This window comes from Trichoderma gamsii (assembly GCF_001481775.2).
Source record: "Trichoderma gamsii strain T6085 chromosome Unknown Scaffold_11.2, whole genome shotgun sequence".
NCBI lineage: Eukaryota > Fungi > Ascomycota > Sordariomycetes > Hypocreales > Hypocreaceae > Trichoderma > Trichoderma gamsii.
In genome coordinates, this window is record NW_020171348.1 from 407,472 (window position 1) to 426,173 (window position 18,702).

The following is an 18,702-nucleotide window of genomic DNA, read 5'->3' on the forward strand; positions in this document are numbered from 1 at the left end:
TTGTGAATCATTGGTTCATTCAACCGATTTGTCCATACTATAGTTTGTCGATTCTCTATGATTTATTATAACATAATGACTAGATTGGGGTGAGATGATGTCTCATGGCTCATTCATGATGCTGGAATTTACAAGGCGGTTGTTGAGGAAGATAAGCGGGTCTATGCAATTTCCGGGGCTTGCTTCACGTAGGTAGCTTCAAATTTCACACGTTGCAGAGGGCGCTATATCAACACACACACATGAGGGCGTTTTCACGTGTTCTTGACAGAGAAAGGCTCGACGATATGCCTGATTATTGAAGCGATTCTCAAGAAACTAAAGTCGAGAATTGAGAAAAGATTTTCTCGAAACGCTCAATTGCTCGGTATAGAGACGGCCATGGCTTCTCTCATTAAATTCGCATCCGACGTGGCTAATGGCCGCCATGCGCTCTCAAAGTTGATCCCCGTGGGACTCTTTCTCGCAGATGCTGTTCTCTGCGGGTTGGTTATCTGGAAAGTGCCATGTTAGTCAAATCCGTGTATGATGCCTATCGAAGTGAACGTGATTGCAGAGAAGAATAAAAGTTGTATCATTCCAAGGCTAACAAAGGCATTTCTAGATACAGAGATTGACTGGACAGCATACATGGAGCAAGTCACGCAATTCGTCAACGGAGAGCGAGATTATCCCAAAATGGAGGGCGGCACGGGCCCGTTGGTCTATCCCGCTGCTCATGTGTACATTTACACGGGGCTGTACTATCTGACGAACAAGGGAACGGACATTTTGCTTGCGCAGCAGCTGTTTGCGGTCTTGTATATGGCTACGCTGGGGGTGGTCATGTTGAGCTACTGGAAGGCCAAGGTGAGAACAACTCCTTTACAATGAGGGGATTCAGTTTGCTAAATTGGAGATGCAGGTTCCGCCGTACATTTTCCCACTGTTGATTCTGTCAAAGCGTCTCCACAGCGTTTTCGTCCTGAGATGCTTCAACGACTGCTTTGCTGCCTTTTTCTTATGGCTGTGCATCTACAGCTTCCAGAACAGAGCCTGGACCGTCGGTGCCCTGGCATACACCCTCGGTCTTGGAGTTAAAATGTCACTGCTTCTCGTCCTACCGGCCGTCGTCATCATCTTATTCCTCGGCCGTGGATTCAAGGGCGCACTGCGATTGGTTTGGCTGATGGCACAGGTTCAACTGGTTCTTGCAATCCCATTCATCACGACAAATTGGGCCGGCTATCTAGGACGCGCTTTCGAGCTCTCGAGGCAGTTCAAGTTTGAATGGACAGTCAATTGGCGGATGATGGGCGAGGAGACGTTCCTCAGCCGGGGTTTCTCTATCACGCTACTGACATTCCATGTCCTCACCCTCCTGGTGTTCATCACAGCTCGATGGCTGAAGCTCCAAGAACGATCCCTCCTTGGAATCATAACGTACGCCGTCCGATTCCAGTCGCCCTTTACTGAGCAAGAAGAAGCCAAAATTTCCAAAAAGGTCGTCACGCCCAGATATGTCCTTTCCACCATCTTGTCGGCCAATGTGATTGGCCTGCTATTTGCCAGGTCTCTGCATTACCAGTTCTATGCGTATCTGGCATGGGCAACTCCGTTCCTCTTGTGGACGGCTTATCCAAACCTCTTGGTCGTGGTGCCGCTGTGGCTGGCGCAAGAATGGGCGTGGAATGTCTTCCCCAGCACGCCTCTCAGCTCAAGCGTCGCCGTGAGTGTTTTGGCCGTTACGGTTGCCGCGGCGTTTGTCGGTTCAAAGACGAGTTCGCCTGCGTACCAACCTGGAACAGCAAAGCCAAAGCAGTTGTGATTCGTTTTTCTTCATAGAAGCGCTGTTTTCACTCTTCCTCTTCTTCGTCGTCGCTGGGCGGCAGTTTTCCGACGTTGGAATCGCTCTCTTCGTCGCTGAATTCCTCGACCACTTTGACGAACTCTTTCGGCCTATGATATCTCATTAATACACTGTATAATATCGACGCAGCGAGATCTGTCTGTCTCGTACCAGTATGCCTGCTTTCGCCACAACTTCTCGTCTCGCACGACATTTACAATTTCGCCAATTGCCCTGCTATCCTGCGTTCCCGCGGGATAACTCTCGGCCAAGACATATCCGCCACGCTTGATCCAGATGGTGTTGCGAAACCGCTGGGCAAGCTCGAGAACCACGGGCTTCGTGTTTGGCATTTCGCAGGTGTACAAGTTGTTTCCTTCGGGCTTCACCACGCGCACAATGACCTGGGTAGGCTCCAATTCGGCCGGTGGAGAGAGCGCCTCTTGCGCGGCGGCGAGGACGTTGCGCTTTGGTTTGCCCATGGCGGTGGCTTGTTCGATTTTTGCTATATCTGTTTAGCGACCAGCTGACGCCTCTGGTATCAAGAAAATGTTTCTAGATTTTTGGTGGATGGAAATAAACCGGGGCTTGGATGGAGGGGCATCATGTACGATAAGATTCCCGCGATAAGGATCAAATTTTCGGGCGCTTTGGATTTGGGGCATCTTTACCCGCCGCGGAATTCCCCTATTGGGCGTGGCCGATTTCAGGGTCCATAGGCTGAGAGGCTATTACATACTCAATACGAATTCTTTAATCGCCCCAATGGGAGAAATACCGGACAATGTGATGAACAGAGCTTTTATTGCGTAATTAGTCTTTTGGCGTTTATCAATCCTTGACTCACAGCAAAGGGAGCTAAACATGGCTGCAGGTGAACCGCCAATCTTATCCGGATCACGCACACCACCACCGCATCAAACTCAAGCCACCCGTGTAAGCCGTCCTCCTACACCGGGGGGGCAGTTTTGGCGGGGGACTCGTCCGAAAGCTCGGCGGAGAATTTCCATGCTAGACCAGGATCCCAGCAAGCTAGAAAAAGACAGCAACCTCTCACATAGCCGATCCGGCTGGCGGAGGACAGCAGCCGATATCGTCATGACCCGCATATTCTGCCTTTTTTCTTGTTTCTTGTTCAATCGCCATTCCCCGATGGCCAATATGGGTTAATTATCCATCAGCCGGAACTGGGCATTCCACTAGTCCAAGCTTATCGGTCCACGAGACCTGGAAAATTGGGCCTTGGAGCAGCGGGAGTCTGGGTTCCTGGGCGGGAGGGAGTGAAGCTGGCGGAGCTTTGCCGAGCTGTCCTGGACCTCTTATAAGTTGATCGAGTTGGTGGTTCTCCCAAGTCGTGCATTTTTGAATTCATGATTCATTCATGATTCATTCATGAACATCATCAGATATATAGTTGAAACTTGAATCTGCTGCCCGCGTTGACGAATTCACTCTGTGTTGACAACGTCCACACATCTCACAATGGACGCAATCCTCCTGCGTAACCTCGTCGAGATCGAATCCCAACCCTCTCCAAACGAGACATCCAGACCACTCACAGCGCCTCAAAAGGCCTACGCCTACCAGAGAACATACTCTTACCAAGGCCAAGAAGAGCCCTCCAACGCGAGACGGCCATCACTGCCTCGAGATGACAGCTATGTTACTGGCGGTGTAGCCACTCCTGGCACAGAAGATGTATTGCTGGATCCGGATCTTGAGAGGAGTCGCCCGGCCAGTCCTGCGCTCGAAGTTGATGCCGTGGAAGTGGTGCCCAGCGTATGGGATCCGTACATGAATCGGTTCCGACTGCTGGCTGTTTGTCTGTCCAACTTTGGCAATGCCTTGAGTGACAGCGCTGCTGGTGCTTTGATTCCTTACATGGAGAAGTGAGTCCTCGTTTCCTTTATACACATGAAAGACGTCTAACATCTTGTCCCAGACACTATGACATCGGCTACGCCATCGTCTCCCTCATCTTCGTCGGCCAGGCCCTCGGCTTCGTCTTCGCCGCCTTCGCCCTCGACTCGCTCCGCGCCAAGCTCGGCCGCGCAAAGCTCATCGGCCTCGGCCAGCTGCTCATGGCCTGCGCCTACATCCCGCTCGTCGCCGCCGCGCCCTTTGGCGTCGTCATCGCGGCCTTCTTCTTCGTCGGCTTCGGCATCGCGGTGAACGTCGCCATGGGCAACATCTTCTGCGGCAGCCTGCAGAACAGCACGCTGCTGCTGGGCCTGCTGCACGGCAGCTACGGCATCGGGGGCACGTCGGGCCCGCTGATTGCCACGGCGCTGGTGACGGTTGCGCACACGGCGTGGAGCAACTACTACACCCTGACGCTGGGCATGTGCGTGCTGACCATGGCGCTGGCGGCGTGGGCGTTTTGGCGGTTCGAGAGGGAGCAGAGTCCCGCGGCGAGGGAGCGAGAGGCGCTGCCTGACAACTCGGTCTTCCTGGGCATGTTTGCCGCCGTGAAGCTGCGGATCGTGCTTCTCGGATCGACCTTCATCTTCACCTACCAGGGCGCCGAGGTGTCCATCTCCGGCTGGGTGATTTCCTTCCTCATCAACTCCCGCGGCGGCGACCCGTCGTCGGTGGGTTACGTCTCGGCCGGTTTCTGGGCGGGCATCACGCTGGGCCGCTTCTTCCTCACGGCGCCGGCGCAGCGCATTGGCGAAAAGGCCTTTGTGTACGGCCTCGTTGTCGGCGCCATTGCCTTCCAGCTGCTGGTGTGGTTCGTGCCCAACGTGGTGGGCGATGCCGTGGCCGTCTCCATTGTCGGATTGCTGCTGGGGCCCATCTACCCGTGCGCGGTGGCGGTGTTCATGAGAGGCCTGTCTCATCGCGACACGCTCAGCGGGATGGGGGCCATTACGGCGTTTGGCAGCTTGGGTGGTGCGGTGTGGCCGTTTGTGACGGGCTTGCTGGCTCAGGCGGTGGGCACTTGGGTGCTTCATCCGATTGTTATTGGGCTGTTTGTGGTGATGCTGCTGTGCTGGTATGGCATTCCGACCGATTCGAAGAAAAAGCAGTGAGGGATGATTGATGATATTTGGGAGACGGTGTTATTTGATTGTTGCACAGGAAAATGATGTCTAAATGGCGTATATGGTTAATTGTGTTTATAGGAAAAGTAAAAGTACAGCGTGAAGTGAATGAAGATTGAAAACAAGTTCGATAATATGCTTTGTTCGTCTATCCGATTTGCTTTGTATAGAGAGTTCAAGCCTGCCTTTGCCTTTATATCTCCAGATAAATCTATACCACTTGAGGGTACCCAAAATAGTTGTCCCAAGATCTATCATTATCCATTAGTCCTTCTCTTTGACTCAATTATCCAAGTGAGCCTCTATAGTATCCCCTTTTTGTGTATCATAGTCATGTCATCGTAAATCTTAAATGCGGCCCTTGGCCTCCTCCTGAACAGTAGTCTTGCCAGCAACGATATCCTTGACCGTCTGAGTGATGCTTGTCCAGTCGTTGAATGTGACAAAGGGAACTTTTTCGTTTTCGCACCAAGTAACCAGATCTATGTATTACGCACACCTCAAGTCAGCATCGATAAAGAAATAAACAAGGGCAGCAGGTTTCTTACCCTTTCCAGCCTTTGCGAACAGCAGATCCGTCTCCTTGGCGGCAGAAAGGTCTGAGACGCCGTCGCCAGCGTAGAACATGGTTGGTCTGTTGGGAAGGCTGGAGTACTTGCGGATCTCAATGGACTTGTCATGGCCGTGGATGCTGCGCAATTGTGTTAGTGCCCAAAGATCAAAAAAAAAAAAAAAAAAAAAAAAAAAAAAAATCATAGCCAAGCCAAGAGTATAAGCCTACCTGTCGTCGCGGAAGATAATTTCCCAGCCGCCCTTGTCGTTGAGGCTCTTGCCTTCCCTCGCTCGCACAAAGTTGCTCACAATCTGGATATTCCAGCCCTTGCCCAGCAGCTTATCCAGCAGCGCCCTGATGACAGGCTCCATGCCGCCGCTGAGAATCACAATCGGCACGTTGTTGTCCTGCGCCCAGTTGTAAAAGTCCCTGAAGCCGGGGTCGAGCTTGATGTTCTCCAGCAGGATGTCGACGCACTCGTTGAAGGGCGTGGTGATGCTGTCGAGCATGTCGCGGAACGAGTCGCGGAAGTTGATGCGGCCGTAGAGCGTGTCGGCGTTGCCCTGCTTGCGCTTCTCAGCGCCGTAGCCCAGGTTGTCGGTCATGTAGTCGTTGGAGTCGGCGGTGGTGACGGTGCCGTCGAAGTCGGTGAAGAAGATGAACTTGGGGTTGGTGGCCATGGCCGGCGTGTCGGTTGATACGGATCCCATCTTGGCTAAAGTTTCTGAGGAAATGTGCGTTGAAGGATATGACAAGATAGAGAAGCGCGTCTTTGAGATGGACGAGGAACAAAGATCAAAATTGTTGGAGGGGCAGATTGATGGAGGGGCAAAGTCGATGGCGATCAAGATCCAATTGCGACAGCGGAGATAGATAAGATAACGAGACAAAATAAGAGATGGTCGTCTAAAAAATGCCTGACCCAGATGCTAATTGCTTAGTCGAAAATCTAAATACTAGAACCCAATAGAAGAAAATTACACCAATTGCACAAATTGGATTAGGGAAAGATTCGCAATCGCCCAGCATCCAGCAAATCCCTCCTGGTACGGCGCCGATCAGGGAGTCAAAACCGGCGTGTCGTCACCCAAGCGGTTTCGTTGGCGGCTTCAGTCGCTGAAGTGCCCCGCCGCAGCGGCCTGGCAACAGGGGCCGGCATGCCCCGCCACAGCACTAGAACCGGCGCCTCAGCGGCTGCTAGGCTGGAATCTGGTGTCTCTTTGCCGAGGACAATGAAGCGTTGAGCTGTCCAAGTTCAGCCACGGCAAGCCTCGCAGAACGGAGGCAAGCTGTGTGTAGCTTGATTAGATCCAACTGCTTTATAGTTTCAATAATTATATGACATCAATTGTATACTTATGGCCATATTGCTCCCAATATATCCATCTCGGGCGTACTTTTGGCACCCGCATGTGCTGTTCACTAAGCCGCCTTGATGCGCGGGCACCGCTGCCAGCGCGCGAATTTTGGCAAAGGCGGTCTACCTGAAGAAGAAAAATCCTCGCAGCTGGAGTAAGATGCCGTCGAGATCGGCCCAACGACCCGGGCTCAACCGACGGGGAAGCTCTCTTTTTTCTTCTCTTTTTTTCTAGCACAAAATGTGGAGGTTCGGGTACATTATCGCTCACGCGTGCTAGGCGGCTTTGCTGTCAGTTCAATTGGCACTACTGGTGCGACCCGGCTTTTTTTTTTCCCTCTACAGGTGACCAACGGCTTCGGGTGCCAAAAGAGACCAGGGCCTCGCTGCGAACAACCTCGAGCCATTGCATCTCGACAACACAAACCGCAGCCCCCGAGACGCTGCTGCTCGCTTTGCACAGGCCCGGCGGTCCAGGCCCGTGAAAACAGCAACCGCGCAGTGCAGAGGCTGCCTGGGCAGAGATGCAGCCCTTTGGCCGCGCAGTCTGGAGGCATGGCAGGATAGGCTTGGAGCTCGCTGTGAGGCCGCGGCCAGCACCGAAAAGCGGCATCACGGCCGCAGCCCGATGGCCCTCGACGGCCACCTGCGTGCGATGCCAGATCCAGGCCATTGCCTATCCTGCACGCTTTTATTCCTCCAAGCCGCCATCAGACAAGGTTGAGAAGCCCGTCAGCCCGCCCCAATCCGAACCCAAAGCCGCCGAGCCCAAAGTCGACGAGCCGGCCTCGACCACGGCAAAAAGCGAGAATGCCGAGCCGGCCGCTTCGTGGTCCAGGCCGAGCTGGCTGGAGCTGCCGTCCATATCAGAGGAACGACGAAGTGCCCTGAATAAGAAATTCAGCGACGTCATGGATAACATGCAGTCACGGATCCTCAATGCCTCGCAGAAGCTCAACGAGATCACCGGATACACAAGCATCGAAACCATCAAAATGGTCAACGAGCAGCTGGAGCGTGACTTGGCCTCGGCCCAGGCCCGGGTGCGGTCAGCAAGACAGGCATACAAGACATCGAATAACAAGCGAGCGTCGACCCAGAGGGAGGTGACGACGCTGCTCGCCCGCAAGGATACATGGACGCCGCTGGACCTGGAACGCTTCACAGAATTGTACCGCACAGACCACGTCCTGGAGGGCGAGGTCGTCTCAGCGCAGGAAAACTTGACCGAGGCCGAGTCAGACGAGCAGAAGCTCAGTCAGAAGCTCAACGCCGGCATTCTGAAGCGGTATCACGAAGAGCAGATCTGGAGCGACCGGATCCGAAGGGCCTCGACGTGGGGCACCTGGGGCCTGATGGGCATGAACTTTGTCCTCTTTGTCGTCTTCCAGTTCGTTGCCGAGCCCTGGAGGAGGAAGCGACTCATCAAGGGCGTCGTGGCCGAAGAGGAGCGAGTCCTGGAAAAGGTCCAGGCCGAGATGGCCCTCATCAAGGCCGACCTGCACCTCATGGCCGAGGCCGCCGCCACCGTGGCCGCAAGAACACCGGACCGGGACGCCGAACGGCTCTTCAACGTGCAACGCATCAAGGAGGCGTGGCGCTTTGCCCTGTCCGGTGCCTGGATCCGCAACTTTGAAGAATGCAAGCAACTCTTTTCACAATGGAAGGCCCTCATCACCGACCCGGAGGTGTGGAAGGCCGGGTTCGAGGACCTAACAAGCATACGCCCGCTGGAGCTGCGCATGCGGGACGCCTCGGCCCTGGTGCTCGAGGGCCTCATTACTGGCATAGCAATCACTTGGAGCATCGGAGCGCTGTTTGGACGAAAATGATTTTGGCATGGCAGGGAGCGGCGACATAGAACGTGCGTGCGTATGTATGTATTGTAACGATTCGACTATGATGTAATATAGACACTAGCTAAACAGTACCATATTGGACCTTGAGGGATATACAAGGAGAAACATTAGACGCATATAACACGATGAATGAAGATGTCGGGGCAAAAGAATTAGTACTTTTTAGTTTACTTCTGTATACATATATATGATTCAGATTGAGTCTTGTCTACTGCTGTTGATGCTGTTGAAACCTGTTGAAGCAACTGAAACCATGTAGAGCTCGCCAAGGTTTTGTCTTGTTTCATGATGTCTATCACTTGACCTTGATTCTCTCACTCATTATTCGAAGCTTGTCCAAGCCTCAGGAGGTGGTGGTGGCAGAGAATTAATTGACATCAACACGTATATCAATACGTATATCCATACGCTTCTCTGCTCAAAGATGATGCGCAATACGCTCACCGACGGCGCAACCAAGCCCGCTGCTCCCCAGACTTGTCACAGCCACATTTCTTGATCTCCGGATCTCGTTTGGATCAACGAATCCACAAATAATAAGCAAGGTAGCAAATAGGAAAAAGCCAATGAGGCAAATCACTCCGATCAGCCGGTTTAGCTTGTCCTAGCCCAAGTTGCAGGGGGGGGCATCCCTACGATCTAGGACTTTGTACATGTTCAAAGTACAACGTGAAAGCAAGCTAGGACTTTTTCTTTTTCACTCGATACCGGAACCGAGGAAGCTTTGCCTTTTTTTTCTTGCTAACGAGTCGTACAAAGGAAAACCACACCGTTTTTAGAGTCCATTTGTTGGTTGCTTGTGATGGGCCGGAGGTTGTGGCGGGTAAATAAACTTTTGGGTCAAGCTTTTTTGTGCTCTCACGAGCCGAGATTTCCCTGGTTGCCCGATCTCGATTGTTTTTACTTGAGTTGGGTCGAGGGATACTACTAGATGTAAATGTTCAATATTACGGGAGTCACGGGTGTGGAATGTGAGTGGTTGAATTCGCACGTGCTTATACAAGAGGTTGTTTTCTTAGGGATGAGATGAGGTGCTGTGATTTAACCAACTGCCAATACGTATATCACTAGTAGGTGATACGAATGTAGTAATGGCCATGTTGATGTTGATGTCTCCAATATCTATCCCCATCGTAAATGCACGGGGGTGCTTGGTTACAGCCAGATGATAGCTTCTTTCATGATCACCGATACGGCGTTGGACAAGGATATAGACGGTGGCACCCAGCACCAAATATTTGCCTGAACAACGAACTAGAAATGTCTCAAATACAAATTTGGTTCCTGGCTACTGCTGTCGTAGACTTTTGTCCAGGATAATCACGTATAATGAGAAATTGCGATTCCATGCTCATCATGTAGGGTAGGTCCATGTGAGCGGCAAATGTCACCGCCTGTGATGAATGAGATGATGTGGAATCACGCATAAAGTCCGACTCATTGCTTATTGAGCACTGAACAAGAGCTCCGTATCTACAAGCTTGTGATATTCGGCTGAGCAGATACTTACAAACCATCTGCTAGCCTAAAAAATCGCTGTAACATGGAGTGTTGACCTGTTGACAACAACATCAATGTCTAGTTGCCTGAATTCATGCAGTAGCACTGTAGCATACCGACTAGGCACCAGTATCAACAAGCCTCGGAGCTGAAAATTGGCCTAGCCTGCGGAAGCTGCACGACGATCCTGGCCGTAAATCCTGAGAATCAAATCACCCCACGCCGTGATTGTTGCGCATCCCTACATGAAATCGTAAAAGTGCTGACAGCATTTGATCGATGCTGAGTGGGTGGCCTGGTATGTGGCTGGCTCTGGAGGATCGCAGCTGGCTCTAGAGCCCTGGAGACGGCCGAGCTTTAGTGCTAGTAGTGTCGGCGTGTGCCCCCCTAAACCTACAGCGCCTGTAATACTCGTCTGCAAAACACCCGACTTTCGATAACAAACCCCGCCACAGGCCTAGCGACTCTCCCCCCCCATCACTGACGACATCCACCAACCCCAAAACACCACCTTGTGGCCACGGACAGGCTCTTATTATTTTATTGCCCTCTCCCCTTCCCACCGCCAGAGACGCTCCCAGCCTTTTGCTTCCGGGCATCACCAGCAGCTTCTTATCGCCCGCCTCTCTGGCCACGCTCGTGGAGCCCGTTGCTCGTGGAGCCGCTTGTTTTTTTCTCTCTCCGCCAGCCGTGCTCCTCTCCTCACCACCTCCCCTCATTCCTTAGTAGCTTCGGCTTCTTCGACCCTTTCCCTCCTCCTCACCTCCCACCTCCCAAACAGACAAAGACCGTCTTGCGCGTACGCAACGCGCTCCCCCCACCGGCACCATGAATGAGGATGAGGCTATTCAGAACATCACCAAGAAGATTGAGCGGGAGAAGGCGCTCATCAACGCCGCCAATGCCATGCGGTCACAGACCAACAACGAGGCCGTCCGCTCCCGACTCGACTCCCAGATGCGCGACGGCCGCCGAAACCTGCAGTTCTTTGAGGAGAAGCTGCGGGACATCCAGCTGCGAAAGGTCGGCCAGGGCGTCGAGGGCATGTCGCTGGGCGGCGACGACGGCGGCGCCCCTCCTCCGCCGCCAAAGGACTCGTCGTCGTTTGGAGACCAAGGCTACGGCTCGATGAGTCGAGATGGCCCTCCCAGCGATTTGCCGCCGCCGAATCCCAAGTTTGGCGCTCCGGGCCCTGGAGCAGCCTCCAAGACTCGTCCCAACTTCACCAAGCTAGGTATGTCTACGATGATGCTGCCCACCGCCTCGCTCTTCGTTGCTACCCCCCCCCTGTCCGGCGTTCTCCCCATCTGGATCTTCTTTCCCCTCCTGCCTGCAAGATGGCAAGCTGTTGCTAACCCGATTCACTTGCTCACAGACTTGATCAAATACGATACCCCTTACCTTGGCCCTCGAATCCAGCACATGCTCTCGCAGATCCAGTTCAAGCTCAACGTCGAAGAGCAGTACCTCAAGGGCGTTGAGAAAATGGTTCAGCTGTATGGCATGGAAGGCGACCGGAAGAGTAAAGCCGATGCCGCTGCTCGTAGAGTGGAAAGCAAGCAGAAGATTCTTCTCTTGAAGCAGGCGTTGAAGAGATACGAGGAACTGCATGTCGACATGGACACTAGCGATGCCCAAGATGGTAAGTAACGCATGGTTACATGGCATTTCATGAGCTACCTACTTAAGCTTCCTCGTACTAACCAAGTTACTGCCAGACGACTCAATCAACACTCCCAACCTTCGCAAGCCCCTAAGCGGTCAGCTTTCCATTCGCGTCGTGGCCATCAAAGATGTGGATCACGCCACTACCGGGCGATTTGCTCGAGGCCCAGAAACTTTCGTTGCCGTTAAGGTCGAAGACACTGTCATGGCCCGAACAAGAACGTCGAGAAATGACCGCTGGGAAGCCGAGTATCACAACATAGAAGTTGACAAGGCCAACGAAATTGAGCTGACCATCTACGACAAGCCCGCCGAGCACCCCATGCCCATCGGCTTGCTCTGGGTCCGGATATCGGATATCGTCGAGGAGATGCGTCGCAAGAGGATCGAGGCCGAGATGAACAGCTCCGGCTGGGTGTCCGCCGACAGAATGGGCAGCTCTGGCCCTGGCCAATTCCCAATGAGCCCAACGTCTGGCTCTTTTGGAGCATCATCCCAAACTCTCGGCGGCGGCCAGGGTCAAGGAGGTGCGCCCTTTGGTGATCCGGGCCCCCAGCCGCAGGTAGTTACTGGCCCTGTCGATGGATGGTTCAACCTTGAGCCGGCTGGACAGATCCAGCTCGAGTTCAGCTTCGTCAAAGAAAACCGACAGAGGCAGGTGGATCTGGGTCTGGGACGAAAGGGCGCTGTCCGACAGCGCAAGGAAGAGGTTCACGAGATGTACGGCCACAAATTTGTGCAGCACCAGTTCTACAACATTATGCGCTGTGCGCTTTGCGGAGATTTCCTCAAGTACTCTGCTGGTATGCAGTGCGAAGACTGCAAGTATACTTGCCACAACAAGTGCTATCCCAGCGTCGTCACCAAATGTATCAGCAAGAGCAATGCCGAAACCGATCCGGACGAAGAAAAGATCAATCACCGCATTCCGCACAGGTTCCAGCCTTTCTCCAACGTCACAGCCAATTGGTGCTGCCACTGCGGCTACATACTTCCGTTTGGAAAGAAGAATTGCAGGAAGTGTTCAGGTAAGTCGCCGTGCTCGTTGTATTCACTTTTCTTTCACTTTCAAAGCATGCTTGTCTGACTTACTCCATAGAATGTGGCCTCACATGTCACGCCGCTTGTGTTCACTTGGTCCCGGATTTCTGTGGCATGTCCATGGCTGTGGCCAACCAAATTCTCGAAGGCATGAGAGTTCAGAAGCAGCGCATGTCGGAAAAGACGCTGCGATCAGGCCCCAGCAAGAGCCCCATCACCGGCCACGCTTCATCAGGCTCTTTCTCGAGCGCCGGAGCAGGCTCGACTCCTGGAACTCCCTCTGCTGAAGCTACAGAGGCAGCACGACTCATGTATGCCAGCCAGACGTCGCCTCAGCGGCCCGATCACCCAGGCCGCGCGCCTTCCGACCTTTCTGCTGCCGCTGCAGCTTCTGCAGCCATGGCCGCCGCTCAAAACCGTACTGGATATGACTCGGCACAGCAGGATCCTTATGCTCAGGGAGGACAATATGGCGGTGCCCCTCAGACTCCAGCGCACCACAGGTACAACCCGGCCGATTATGCCAATGTAGACCAGGGTTTCGCTTCTTCTCAGCAGCCAGCTCAGCAACGACCTCCGCCCCAACAGCAGCAGCAGCAGCAGCAGACGATGCCTCCCCCCCAGATGCCTCCCCAGCAGCCTCCTCCCCAGCAGCCGCTGCCAGCGCAGCCGAGCCAGCCCCAGTACCAGCAGCAGCAGCAGCCGCCCGCTGCCCCCAAGCCGCAATCCCCTGCCCCCTCGGCTGCTTCCCAGGGAACTGCTGCCACAGGACCCGGAGGCGCTCAGCGCAAGGCTCTGCCGTCTGCTACCGATCCTGGTACCGGAGCGCGTATTGGTCTTGATCACTTCAATTTCCTTGCTGTTCTTGGAAAGGGTAACTTTGGAAAGGTCATGTTGGCGGAGACCAAGCGATCCAGGCGATTGTTTGCCATCAAGGTACTCAAGAAGGAATTCATCATTGAAAACGACGAGGTGGAGAGCATCAAGTCGGAGAAGAGAGTGTTCCTCATTGCCAACCGGGAAAGGCACCCATTCTTGACCAACCTGCACGCCTGTTTCCAGACGGAGACGCGTGTTTACTTTGTTATGGAGTACATCAGCGGTGGTGATCTCATGCTTCATATTCAGCGCGGCCAGTTTGGCACTAAGCGAGCACAGTGAGTCAGCCTGCATGTTCTTTCTTTCTTTCTTTCTTTCTTTCTTTTCTTTCTTTTTTGAGTGAGCAGATGAACTGATACGTTTGATTCTAGGTTTTATGCCGCCGAAGTTTGCTTGGCTCTTAAGTATTTCCATGAGAACGGCGTCATCTACCGTGATCTGAAGCTCGACAACATCATGTTGACGCTTGATGGACACATCAAGATTGCCGACTACGGTCTTTGCAAGGAGGACATGTGGTATGGCTCAACAACGAGCACTTTCTGTGGAACTCCCGAATTTATGGCTCCAGAGGTATGTGAAATAAATCTAGAGAGACGAAGATATCTTGTAGTACCGTAAACGCTAACTGATGAACTTAGATTCTCCTAGACAAAAAGTACGGCCGTGCGGTTGACTGGTGGGCATTTGGCGTCTTGATTTATCAGATGCTTTTGCAGCAGTCTCCGTTTAGAGGTGAAGATGAAGACGAGATTTACGATGCTATTCTCGCCGATGAGCCGCTGTATCCTATCCACATGCCTAGGGATTCGGTGTCTATTCTGCAAAAGCTCCTCACCCGAGAGCCTGATCAGCGTCTTGGAAGTGGACCTACGGATGCCCAGGAAATCATGAGCCAACCCTTCTTCCGCAACATTAACTGGGATGACATTTACCACAAGAGGGTGCAGCCACCTTTCCTGCCACAGATCAAGAGCGCCACGGATACGAGCAACTTTGACTCTGAGTTTACCAGCGTTACTCCTGTTCTCACACCAGTTCAGTCTGGTAAGTTTGATAGACCTTACTCCCTCTTGTGCCTTTTTTATTTACGCATACTAACGTTACCATTATAGTTCTATCTCAAGCGATGCAAGAAGAGTTCCGCGGATTTAGTTACACGGCAGATTTGGAGTAGGATGATGAAGAATATGTGACCGATTCTGAAGAAGATACGACTGAAACTGAAGATACGACCGAAGCTGAAGTAGATACGACCAAAGCTGAATTCCATCTAAGCAAAGATGAAGAAGATGTGGCCCTAGCTCAACAAGAGCTTACTACGGCGATGCAATCGTTGTTGATGAGGTGATGCAAGCTCCATTAAAGACGACCCTTGCCCTAGCTATTCGGGCAACCAGCATGATAAGGCGCGGCAGATGCCTCCGGCGGATTTTTTTTCTTTCTTACTGGCTAAGGCGGCGAGACGATACGACAGTCAACTGGTGATACCTATTGGATGGGGCAGAGAGGCAAAGAGGTTTAAAAATTTGGCGAGCTTTTGAGTGTCTTTATTTTCTGGCAAGGGGGTATAATATCTAAGAACACCTCGCTTTTTAGGCTACGGTTTGTGCGCCTTTCACCATTCGTTTCTTTCTGCAGGTCTTTTAAAGCAGCGACTGTTGTTTCTTATTAAAAAGCAAAATCTCTTTTTGGGGGATTGGGATACATCTTTTCTCTGTACTTTCTTTTGAAAAGATTGTCGCGGTTTGATGTTTTTTTTCATATTGCGTTCGTTTAGTTTGATATGTGGAAGCCGGGGTTGAAAAGTCGAGGGGACGTTTGCAGCGAAAGAATTTTATATACAGAGCTACTAATAGAGAATATGAGCTATGGTTGAACTTTTACCAGAATGACATATAATTGATGATGATGGTAAGAATGGATTTTAAGTGATGTTTGCAAGCATGTAATTGTTTAAGTGTGAGTGAGTACTGAGAAGTGGGACATTTTTTATGCTTGATTAAAAAAAGGTGGTGGTGAGACTGGCATCTATATGAGGATATTTACAAAACATAGACTCCCGTACCCTTTCTATCATTTATTACCTTTTTTTTTCTTGTTGTTTACTTCTTTTCTCATCATTGCTTTTTACAGTTTGTTTAGTTGGTGTACTCCTTTTGCAGCAGCTTGGCAATGGTGTTGAGCCTAGATACCATATTAGCTTTATAGATTCTTGCCAAAATCGATTTCATGCTTAGAAGACATCACTTACTGAATATTGCTGGTACCCTCGTAAATGGCGCCAATCTTGCTGTCACGGAAATACTTCTCGGCCAGACCCTCGCGGACAAAGCCCATGCCGCCCATCCACTCGACGCCGAGGCCACTTACACGGCCGGCAACCTGGGAGGCGTACAGCTTGGCCATGGCGGCGTCCTTGATGAAGTCCTCGCCGGCCTCCTTCTTGCGGGCAGCGTTGAAGACGAGGGCGCGGGCGGCGGCAATCTCGGTGTAGGCCTGGGCGAACTGGTGCTGCATGCCCTGGAACTCGCCGATGAGGGAGCCGAACTGCTTGCGGTCGTTCCAGCAGTACTTGACGGCGTTTTCCCAGGCGCCGAGTGCGAGGCCGGTCATCTGGGCGGCGATGCCGATGCGACCCTCGTTGAGGATGCTGATGGCGTACTTGTAGCCCTGGCCGCGCTCGCCGAGGATGTTCTCCTTGGGGATGTGGACGTCGTCGAAGTTGAGGACGCAGGTGCTGCTGGCGCGGATGCCGAGCTTCTTTTCCTTTTTGGCAATGGAGAAGCCCTCGGTGCCCTTTTCGACGATGAAGGCGGTGATGCCCTTGTAGCCCTTGGAGGGGTCGAGGTTGGCAAAGACGAGGAAGATGCCGGCCTCCATGGAGTTTGTGATCCACATCTTGGAGCCGTTGAGGACGAAGCCGTCGGCGGTCTCGGTGGCGCGGGCGGCCATGGCGAAGGCGTCGGAGCCGGAGACGGGCTCGGAGAGACAGAACGAGGCGACGGTGTCGGTGGCCAGGCGCGGCAAGTAGGTGCGCTTGACGTGCTCGGAGCCCCATTTCAAGATGGCCGTGTTGCACAGCGTGTTGTGCACGTCGACCATGACGCTGACGCTGGGGTCGGCGCGGGCGAGCTCCTCGATGGCGATGATGGCCGACGTGAAGTTCATGCCCGCGCCGCCGTAGTCCTCGGGGATCTCGATGCCCATGAGGCCCTGTTCGAAGAGCTGCTCGACGAGGGCCGGGTCCATGGTTTCGGCTTCGTCCATGTCGCGGGCCTTGGGGAGGACGACGTCGGCGGCGAATTTAGAGACGGACTCGGTCATGGCGGCTTCGATTTCGGAGAGGTGGGTGATTGGCGTGGGGGGGATGTCGGAGATGTCAATGGGGGAGTGTCTGATGGCTGTGGTGGAGAGGTGGCGGAGGGGGCTGTCGTGATGTTAGCCGTGATGTTATCATTATACAGGTGTTATTGTATAAATTATTACATGCTGCTTCGCATGGCTGGACGGGCAATGCCAGCTGCGGCGCGCTGGGCGAGGGTCCGGCCGCTGCTGAGAGCAGGGCGGAGGGCTCGTGTAAATGACGATGACATGGTGTTGAAGCTGTGAAAGGAGCTCTTGAGAAACACAAGACAGAGGAGCTGGGCTGTAAGAAGCAGAAATGACGAGAAAAGAAGAAAAAGAAGGTGAACGAAGAGAAGAAAGAAGTAAAAAAGAAAAAAGGGAAGATTCACGATCCAATCCCTTTATTCCTTAGCTTTGGCGGTTCTTCCTTTTCTTTACCCCAGGCTGTCTCTTAATCCCGGTGGAGTGTCGCCATCAAGCCGAGGGTAACCATTTTTACCGCTGGACCTTGGTATGGACCGCTCGGTCTGCGGGGCCGAAACTGAAGACAGCCCAGAAGGAACTTGAACGTGGGGAGATGCTTTCCGAGCCGGAGTTTAGCCATGGCTTGCTTCTGAGAGCTCATGGCGGGGTTCTAGATTATCACATGCTGGAGACGAGAAGCAGCTTAAAGTTCGGAATGCGGCAGATGTGCGGTTCCGAGATTTTGATATCACGTGATGATTTCTTTCAGCCAGCCCACTTGCCTTGTTGGAAGATTTGGCGATGGGCCTTGAGACGTTGATGTAGAGCGACTCAGCTATCCATCGCAGCATCGGAAAACGTCCAGACTGCCGACAGCAGTCCAATTGCGCTGCCCACCATGGTCGCCCCAATCTTCCGCAGCTTCTTCTCGCCAGCCCTCCGGCAATCCCTCACAGCCACCGCCCCATCATCCTCAATATCGCCCATCTCTCGACTCCTCCAAACTCAATCCTCATCATCAACCATCCTCTCGCCATTCCGCGCCGCCGCAGCCTTCTCAACAACTCCCGCCCCGCAAGCCACCCTCAACCAAGTCCTGCGCGGCATCCGAAAGGGCAAGCGAGCGCGCCACGCCGTCTCCCCCGCGCTGTCCAACACGCACTGCCCGGCCCTGAAAGGCGTTTGTCTGCGTGTCGGCGTCGTGAGGCCGAAGAAGCCTAATTCTGGAGAGCGCAAGACGGCGCGTGTGAAGCTTTCCTCGGGGGCGGTGGTCACGGCGTATATCCCTGGCGAGGGACATAATATCCAACAACATAGTGTGGTGCTTGTGAGGGGAGGGAGGGCGCAGGATTGTCCTGGTGTGAGATATCATTTGGTGAGAGGAGCGTTGGATCTGGTATGTTTTCAATCTTGTCTTTGTTAGTTGTTAAAGGAGAAGACTTTATACTGACACTTTCGGCTTTAGGGTGGTGTTGCAAGCAGAACGACAAGCAGGAGTAAATACGGAACCAAGAAGCCCAAGAAGGCCACCGTGGGTTAAGGAGCATTAGAACGAAAAATCCAAGACAAATGTCTCTTTTTTAAACCTCCTGGAGCTGAGGAGTATTGGTTAGACACTGTATAAACAACCATAGAGCAAAGACGGATGAGAACTGTACAATACC

The 18,702-nt window shown here is 52.9% G+C and overlaps 8 protein-coding genes across 8 annotated transcripts; 5 read left to right on the forward strand and 3 right to left on the reverse strand.

The window, feature by feature from the left end:
- Window positions 1-630: 630 nt before the first annotated feature.
- On the forward strand, window positions 631-1,807 carry TGAM01_v204033 (alpha-1,3-mannosyltransferase; the record flags this gene model as incomplete). The annotated part of the gene is made up of 3 exons (XM_024549334.1): window positions 631-849; window positions 905-1,422; window positions 1,453-1,807. The coding sequence occupies 3 exons, from the start codon at window positions 631-633 to the stop codon at window positions 1,805-1,807; spliced, it is 1,092 nt and encodes a 363-aa protein (XP_024405919.1).
- Window positions 1,808-1,835: 28 nt separating this feature from the next.
- TGAM01_v204034 (hypothetical protein) lies at window positions 1,836-2,310 on the reverse strand (the record flags this gene model as incomplete). Its single annotated transcript, XM_018800584.1, has 2 exons — window positions 1,836-1,938; window positions 2,000-2,310. 2 exons carry the CDS (start codon window positions 2,308-2,310, stop codon window positions 1,836-1,838), a joined length of 414 nt encoding a protein of 137 aa, XP_018666049.1.
- A 1,000-nt stretch (window positions 2,311-3,310) lies between these two features.
- TGAM01_v204035 (hypothetical protein) lies at window positions 3,311-4,860 on the forward strand (the record flags this gene model as incomplete). The annotated part of the gene is made up of 2 exons (XM_018800585.1): window positions 3,311-3,717; window positions 3,771-4,860. 2 exons carry the CDS (start codon window positions 3,311-3,313, stop codon window positions 4,858-4,860), a joined length of 1,497 nt encoding a protein of 498 aa, XP_018666050.1.
- A 360-nt stretch (window positions 4,861-5,220) lies between these two features.
- On the reverse strand, window positions 5,221-6,135 carry TGAM01_v204036 (hypothetical protein; the record flags this gene model as incomplete). Its single annotated transcript, XM_024549335.1, has 3 exons — window positions 5,221-5,324; window positions 5,370-5,563; window positions 5,654-6,135. The coding sequence occupies 3 exons, from the start codon at window positions 6,133-6,135 to the stop codon at window positions 5,221-5,223; spliced, it is 780 nt and encodes a 259-aa protein (XP_024405920.1).
- Window positions 6,136-7,306: 1,171 nt separating this feature from the next.
- TGAM01_v204037 (hypothetical protein) lies at window positions 7,307-8,614 on the forward strand (the record flags this gene model as incomplete). Its single annotated transcript, XM_018800587.1, has 1 exon — window positions 7,307-8,614. One exon carries the CDS (start codon window positions 7,307-7,309, stop codon window positions 8,612-8,614), a length of 1,308 nt encoding a protein of 435 aa, XP_018666052.1.
- A 2,355-nt stretch (window positions 8,615-10,969) lies between these two features.
- TGAM01_v204038 (hypothetical protein) lies at window positions 10,970-14,903 on the forward strand (the record flags this gene model as incomplete). The annotated part of the gene is made up of 6 exons (XM_024549336.1): window positions 10,970-11,783; window positions 11,860-12,834; window positions 12,906-14,004; window positions 14,098-14,299; window positions 14,368-14,773; window positions 14,842-14,903. The coding sequence occupies 6 exons, from the start codon at window positions 10,970-10,972 to the stop codon at window positions 14,901-14,903; spliced, it is 3,558 nt and encodes a 1,185-aa protein (XP_024405921.1).
- A 964-nt stretch (window positions 14,904-15,867) lies between these two features.
- TGAM01_v204039 (acyl-CoA dehydrogenase) lies at window positions 15,868-17,322 on the reverse strand (the record flags this gene model as incomplete). The annotated part of the gene is made up of 3 exons (XM_018800589.1): window positions 15,868-15,913; window positions 15,981-17,156; window positions 17,216-17,322. 3 exons carry the CDS (start codon window positions 17,320-17,322, stop codon window positions 15,868-15,870), a joined length of 1,329 nt encoding a protein of 442 aa, XP_018666054.1.
- A 614-nt stretch (window positions 17,323-17,936) lies between these two features.
- TGAM01_v204041 (30S ribosomal protein S12) lies at window positions 17,937-18,578 on the forward strand (the record flags this gene model as incomplete). The annotated part of the gene is made up of 2 exons (XM_018800590.1): window positions 17,937-18,434; window positions 18,504-18,578. The coding sequence occupies 2 exons, from the start codon at window positions 17,937-17,939 to the stop codon at window positions 18,576-18,578; spliced, it is 573 nt and encodes a 190-aa protein (XP_018666055.1).
- Between the last annotated feature and the right edge of the window lie 124 nt (window positions 18,579-18,702).